This window comes from Pinus tabuliformis, chromosome 4_1 (genome assembly GCF_031772625.1).
Source record: "Pinus tabuliformis cultivar Carrire ecotype Pingquan chromosome 4_1, CPIR1, whole genome shotgun sequence".
Classification (NCBI taxonomy): domain Eukaryota; kingdom Viridiplantae; phylum Streptophyta; class Pinopsida; order Pinales; family Pinaceae; genus Pinus; species Pinus tabuliformis.
This window is the reverse complement of record NC_142303.1, coordinates 293,201,808-293,209,262: the sequence shown is the minus strand read 5'-3', so window position 1 is coordinate 293,209,262 and position 7,455 is coordinate 293,201,808. Positions and strand designations below refer to the sequence as shown.

Genomic DNA, 7,455 nt, shown 5'->3' with positions numbered 1-7,455 from the left:
CCTCACTAGATGAGTTTCTCCATTTGTTTGTACATTCTGAGAAGTGGGATTTGTTATTTTATATCTGTAGTGTGCTACCTCATGCCCAAAGTTACCACAGTTGTATCATTTGATATGGATTAAGAATGGGGTAGAGGAATTACCTTATCTACCAACATTCTTGTTAAGGCCCATACTCCTACCAACATGCCTTCTCCTAGCCACTTTACGCATTCTTGGGTTGTTGCTACCCAACACATCTCCTTTTCTTGCATGCCATCTACAATCTACGGTCTTATGCCCAAAATTGTTGCAAGAAAAACAATAACCATGAAAAGGCTTTTGATAATAAAAGATACATTTTCTTTGAAGGCTTTGTCCTTGAGAGGGAAACGACTTATGCTGGTTCTTCATGTGCCCTCCATGGTTGCTTGAGTTGCTACCTATAGCAATCCTATGTTGTTGTTATTGCCTCTGGCTATTATTCATTCATTTTTTATGCTTTTTCTCATCCTATAGTTGCTTCTTCTCTCGTTGTTTCTCCTACTTTCTTACAACTTGTTTTCCTTTGTTGTCATTGGAACTTCCAACATCACTTACTTGGATAACTGACCCTTCAACCTTTGCCTTCTTAGAGCTTGGTTCTTCTTTGGAACCCAAACCAACCTTGATGAGAGGGGATCTTTGCTTAGCAAACATCTCATCCAAGGTTTTCCCTCTCTCCCCAAGCTTCTGATGCTGAGATTGTAACACCCTCCTCCCACATTTACCCAAGTTAACCGGTCCGCTAGTATAAACATGTGACGACAGGATACTTGTAGGAATTTACAGGGTAAGTTCCTCAGACAGAACACCAAAGGACACCGCTCACAAACAGATCACAGATCAATACACCAGTACTTTTGACGTGGTTAAAACCATCAAAGAGGGAAACAGTCCACGGCCTGAGCCAACGCGACTACTTCAGGCAATTTATTAATAAAAGAATGAAAATTTACATAAGCTTCTCTCATGGACGATTAACCTACAAATGACCCTCCATGCTCTTTAAATAGAGATCATGGACCAATCGGGTGTTAAGCCACGGATCAAGTGTCGGTAATACCGAGGAGAGAATGAACCGTCGGATCACTACATATCGTGACCGTCGGATTGTAAGTTACAAAATGTATATAGTAAAGAAACACACTTTACCTAAATCTATACTAGACCAAGTTATACTTAACTATTTCCTATGTGTCAGAATATCCTAACAATACTATGATCTAATTCAATTCCCCATGTATAGTTAAGGAAGTGGAACCGACACCACATAACCAATCTGACCTTCCACACATGCTACAAAACCTCCAGGAGCCAACCAACCTTTCCAAGTGACTAACCCTTGAGGCAAATTAACATTTTACTAACCTAGAGCCTCAGTCGCTCCCATGAAATTGACATGCCTGCACCTAGGCCCCTACAGATGCTCTCATAGCAAGGGAATACAAGGGAATGAAAGAGACTAGGGCCTTTTTTTACTAGTTCAGGGCCAGTGACCCCGGATTCTGTGCCACTTTTTCAGGGCCTAGTCTTAGGTCACTGCCCATAACTATGTGAAACCTTCAGGAATGAAAATTAACATCGAAACAATGATACTAAGTATATACTTGAACTAAGACTTGACTGGACCCCTCCTAGCCATGATAGGCATTTCGTCAAACATGTCACAAATATGAATTCTATAGGTCATAACAACAGATTTGAGCATGGGGGTCTCATACTTATCTGAGAATCAGTAAGAAGAATTGATGCCTTATCACATTAGTTGCATTATCATCTATTAGATCATATATGCTTGTTCATTCATTTACAAATCAAAACATAATGAGAGCCATATATCATCATTGCCATAAAAAATACTCGTAACCAACATATAAACAACAAAAATAATAAGGATACAACAACCACAGAATCCACATATAAACCAGTACATTTACACATGAAATACTAAGGGAAAGAATCTCTTATTAATGAATGAAAAATCGAACCAGTTTTGGGACTTCCATGAACCACTTGACCATAGATTGGTTGAACGAAATATTTCTTTCAGCCAATCACTCCCATGCCATATTCCAAGCATGAATGTGAGACTCATAACCAAAATCAACCAGGGATTCCTGAGGCTAGACCACCTCACCTTCATCAATGAACTAGGCTTTACCGTAATCCACACTAGATCACTAGGCCCTAACCAAGACTCCACCCTCCAGACTTTACCATATATCTTGCCAATCACTGGCCAAGGATTCCTAGGCCTAATGGAGAGAACCCACCTATAGGATTTACCATATATTCCACCATTCACTGGTCAAGGATTCCTAGGCCTACCAAGGTAACGCAAAATTCGACTTTACCGCAACCCACAATCCAGTTCAGGGGTCACTAGGCCATGTGTTCTTTCTTTCAGAGTCCACCTCACTTAGTTTCAAATCCATCTGGCAATCCAACTCAACCAAAAACATGAGAACCCATCACACCATGGCTATACGGAAATGGCAAGGCATGGCTGAAGAACATTGTCACACCTAGGAAAACCCATGCCAATGATAATGAGAGAACTAAGAACACACATGCATAACCATGCATGCAAAAACTAGGAAGGAAATCACACATGCAAATCAATACCTGCAAATAATCCTGTTGTAGCTGCTTGATCCTACTCTTCCTTGCTTGATCTTTTCTTCCTCTTGCCTTATTTGCTTTCCTTGATCCAAACACGAAGTGCTCCAAGAAACTCTAAGTGTCCAAGAGTGTGAGAGAGAGAGAACAGAGAGAGAGCTCCAAGACTAAACTGACAAAAGGTTACAAACTAATCCTCAGAAGCCTTTTTATTAATGAAGCCTCTATTCTCTTCAATTTCTATTATTTTCCTTCATTTTCCTTCTCACATGCAACCTGTGACCTTTCACCTTCCTTTTCTCCTAATTTCCATTATTTTCATAAATAAATTACCAAAAATGTCATTTTGCCTTTCCAAATCCTTTGTCATTGCCTTTGCCAATTTCCTTAGCCATAATAAATGAAATGAACACCCACACTAGGAATTTTTGCCCAACATTCAACCTGGAATAAGTGTCCCATAACCATGGTTATTATTTTTCCTTCATTAACTTGTATTACATGGAATTTTCATCAGGGCTACTACAGAGACAATTCTTTATTTTTCTTTTCTAGATCATGTCTTAATGAGACTACTTCAGCATGTTGTCTCTCATAGCGAGCTTCTCTTTCATCTAGTTGAATGGTTAGGCTCCCATTCAATCTGTTAGCCTCTTCTTGTTGAGCATTTAGATCAACTATTGTTTTGCTGAACTTCTCATTTTCAACCTCATACTTGTGCAAATTCTCCTTTTGCATAAGATTTGCTTCTAATAGCTCCTTGATCTCTTCTAAAGCAAAGATCAAATTCTTCATAAAATATATTTTTTCAACTAGATCATTTTCTTTGCTATCAAAGGTGCTAGCTCATCCACCACAGATATCTAAATCCATCTTTGTGTCCATGGAATCTTCCACAGGTCTGAGGGGTATCCCTTCTTCATCACTACCAGGGGTACTCTTATTTTCTTCAAAGGATCCCTCATTTTCTATTACTACTAAAGTGGGTCTCTCTTCATAACAACTAGATTTATGAATGTCTTTATCTTCAGAGAAACAATATGTACATCTAGTGTCTAAATGACCTATATCTTTACAATTATCACAGAACAAAAGCTTACTTTCTAAGCAGCATGGCCTTTCTTCTAATTGTTCATCATCCTCTCTAGAGTGATGAGCAACGATTTTTGCATTAAGAGGAATATCTTCATTCTTCTCAGCATCTCTTTTCTGGGATGCTTTCTTCGACCTCTTCCTTCTCTCCTTCTCATTAGTAATAGCCTTCCAAGATTCAAGTGCACTGCTTGTGCAACAATGTTCATCAAGCTCCTCTGTTGTTGCGTGGCTTTCTCCTCCATATAGACATTGCAATTTGTTCAACATTTCCTTTTTTGTCTCATAATGCCTCACTTTATCGATATCTGGCTTTGATAGCCCTTTCATGATAATCCTCTTGGATTCTACACTAAAATCAATGTTCTCTCCATATTCAACAAACAACCAAATATCTTCAATGATTACCATCAAATATGCCCCATTTCTAAGTCTACGAAGCTCATAATATGATCCATCCAAGAATGGAACTCTCTCTGGTGTTAGCCAAACTAGAGTAGTCATTGTTTCCCTTTGATCTACCTTCAAGCACTTATGGTAGATCATAATCATAAGCAATTACATTATGAATTTTTTTAACTTACTAATTCTTTTGGACCCATATATAATCAAAAATAGTTCTATAAGACTAAAATAAATGAATAATTGTATAATGAGATTTTTTTAGTGAAATTCATTATAATTGAATTACTTAATTTTTTTTTACATTTTTCAATAAAAAAATAAATTCAAACACTTTAACTCAACAACTAGATGGAAAAATCAAGCCCCAAAACAATAATAGTAATAAAAAAACCACTCATTTAATATACAACCAAAATAAATTTAACCCAAAGTTTACATTACTGGAAAAGTATTTTGTACTATGAGCTGCGTGACCCTTGAAAACTTTAACATGTGAAAGTTATGTTAAGGACGCCATCTTATCAGTGCCGCTAAGGGTTTAAGAGGTTTGCCATTGGCTAGGCCCACATGCACATGCACATAAGACAAGGTAAATTTTGTTACGGGGTTGGCACGACTCACGAGGATGCTTCTGGTAATAAACTCTGTACGTTTTGTTGAAAAGTCTTAAAGAGAATGGGCCTACGAAGTTTGAAGTTGACTCAGTCAGTTTAGGTCTGCAAGTTCCAACAATCATCGAGAAGTAGTCTCACATTCTCCCATCTTGCAAGTTGCAACCTTCTTAGAAAAGTAGATTCACGCTCTCTCCATAAAACCATGGATGGCCTTGATTCACGCCGACCTTCTAGAAAAAACCGTCGGTTTCCCATAACCTTCAAGGCGGCGCACATGGATGTGTAAAGTCGTTCAAGGCGGCGCACATGGATGTATCCTTTACACAGAAGCCTGCAGTTCCCTACGACCTGCACAGCGGCGTACGCGGTTGTGTTTTTTTCTGCTTCTTTGGAATTTGACAACGACAAGTCAACATTGCAAAAGACGTCTCACAAATTCTATCATCTTCGTTATTCTTTCCTAAAACAACTTTGTTTGCCCTATTTAAATGGCCCATGTTCTCTCCAATTTAAACATCACCATTGCAATTTGGAATTTGTCCGCTTGCAATACACTAATTTCTCATAATTTTCAATGGCAAGATCTCTTCTACATATGAAGGTTGTGGCTGCCAGTGCTCTGTCTCGGTCATTGATTACCTATCCTTTTTTCCGTTGCAGGCGTGAATACAGCGTAGTAGCAGGCAAAGTAGGATTGTCCACGGGATCAATTCGGGCGGATCCAAAACAAGGCGACGATAAGGCTGCTGCAGGTTATAGAGAGAGGTCCTGGATGCCGGATCCTGTAACCGGTTACTATATACCGGAAGACCATTTTGGAGAAACTGATATCGCGGAACTTCGAGAAAATATGCTAAAGGAACATTCAACTATTTCTCGCGGAGGACCAAATTAACGCTGGTAGATTCAATTTGAAATTAGACAATTACTCTCCTTGTTCAGCTGTCAAGACATTCGACTAAATACATGTGCAGCAGACACTTTTGGTCCGAGAAGATGTACTATGGGTTGATTTATATTTTGTTTTCCCAACTATGAATTGAAAAACGACACGATGTAAAATTTCTGAATTTTATACTGTCTTATGGTGATAAATTGCTCTGTTTTGCGTGACCCACTTAATGAATAAGCCTAGCCTTACATTTATGTTAAATCATAATGATCAATTCAGTATGGTTTCCCAATCAAATCCGTTGGAAAGGAAGATTGGTTCCTTTCGTTCCAATTAAGAATTAACATACTGCGAGAGCAGTGTTAACAAGAGCATACCGGAATTTTCGTGGATTTTTAAGCCTAACATGCAAAGCGATCCATTTATTTTTGTCGTTAGGGAAACATATTTCTGAACATTACAAAAGAGTCAGGCCCTAATTATGAGGTATTTTATTTGACACATTACCGAATGGTATGGCAAAGTCCTCGTTGGTATGGAAGGCCAAGCACTCTTCATGGTAGCGTAAATATTTCACCTTAGTTTTTCCTCACGAAGGGAGAAAATCTGAATGATTATCATCCTGTGAAACATTGTGTGACTCAAAACCTCACCTTGACCGCTCCAATTTGTATCCATAAAATATGCAACGAATATCTTTCATTTTAATAATTTGTAGGGTTTGGAACGACAGGAGAGCCCAGTTTTGGACGCAGGTAACAATACAAGTTCTGATCACCTATGTATTGATTTTAAGAATACTGAAAACCTCCCGCCAGACCGAGATTGCAAAGGGGCAGTTCAAAAACAGATGGTCAACATCCTCAAAAACAGATCTACATAGTGGACATCCTCGAACACAGATCTACATAGTGGACAGAGTCTAGGCCCAATGAATCCTCTCTTGACTAAATTCTCCCAGGTGAGGATTCTATTGTGGTTCGCTCGCCAGAAAAAAAAAACACTCTAATTTCGTTGGAGCTACCCACCCCAAGATGCTAACAATTTCGTGGGTTCAGTTGATTTCTCTTTATGATAAAAGAATTGACATCCTTTGCAGACATAGGACTACCAATCATACAATCATCCCAAGTAAGGGAATCATCTTTCTCTTTTAGTGTGATCCCAGCTTTGCATAAGTGATAACGAAAGCGCTCCCATTCCAGCTCTAGCTCTAGAGGGATGCCCAACTTCGCAGCATGTGGCCAGTAGGTAGAAAAGAAAAGTGCACCTTGTGGGAGGCCAATATCAGCAAGGAAAGAGAGTATGCGGTCCTGGAGGAAGAGAATCAAGGGAGGCGGCGACACAATGTGAGCCCCCTCCAATCGAGGAAGAGGATCAAGGGAGGCGACACGATGTGAGTTCCCTCCAATCCAATGATAGCATCAAGTCCAATAGGAATTTTATTCCCACAACCGACCTTCCATCTAAGGTTACTACACATCTATGGTGTGGATTTAATGAGGCTACGCCAAATGTAAGAGGTTTTTTTCTTCACTGCAACCCCATCTTGAATCCATTCTTCTAGATTGGCGTGATAGTTCAGAGCATATATAACACATAGAAAATTTATACTCAGAGATTTAGACGGCAATAGCAAAGAATAATTTCGGAGATAGACAAATGGAGAAACAACAAGATTACTCAATCAGAAACAACGGAAATAGATAAAACAATCACTAGAGAACATAAATCACTTTGCATTACGTAACAGGCCTGAACCTTGGCTTGCTTTCCTTGGCCAGAGAAATTACAAATTTATAGAGGTTGAAG

At 39.0% G+C, this 7,455-nt stretch overlaps 1 protein-coding gene across 1 annotated transcript; it reads left to right on the top strand.

Annotated features, from left to right (window-relative positions):
• Nucleotides 1-5,253: 5,253 nt before the first annotated feature.
• Nucleotides 5,254-5,821, top strand: LOC149175429 (protein SENESCENCE-ASSOCIATED GENE 21, mitochondrial-like). Its single transcript, XM_089422826.1, has one exon. It carries the CDS (start codon nt 5,326-5,328, stop codon nt 5,644-5,646), a length of 321 nt encoding a protein of 106 aa, XP_089278952.1. The 5' UTR covers nt 5,254-5,325; the 3' UTR covers nt 5,647-5,821.
• Nucleotides 5,822-7,455: the final 1,634 nt, after the last annotated feature.

What these genes read in the sequence shown, in the direction of transcription:
- LOC149175429 (XM_089422826.1), top strand. Translation starts at nt 5,326, where the DNA reads ATGGCAAGATCTCTTCTACATATGAAGGTTGTGGCTGCCAGTGCTCTG.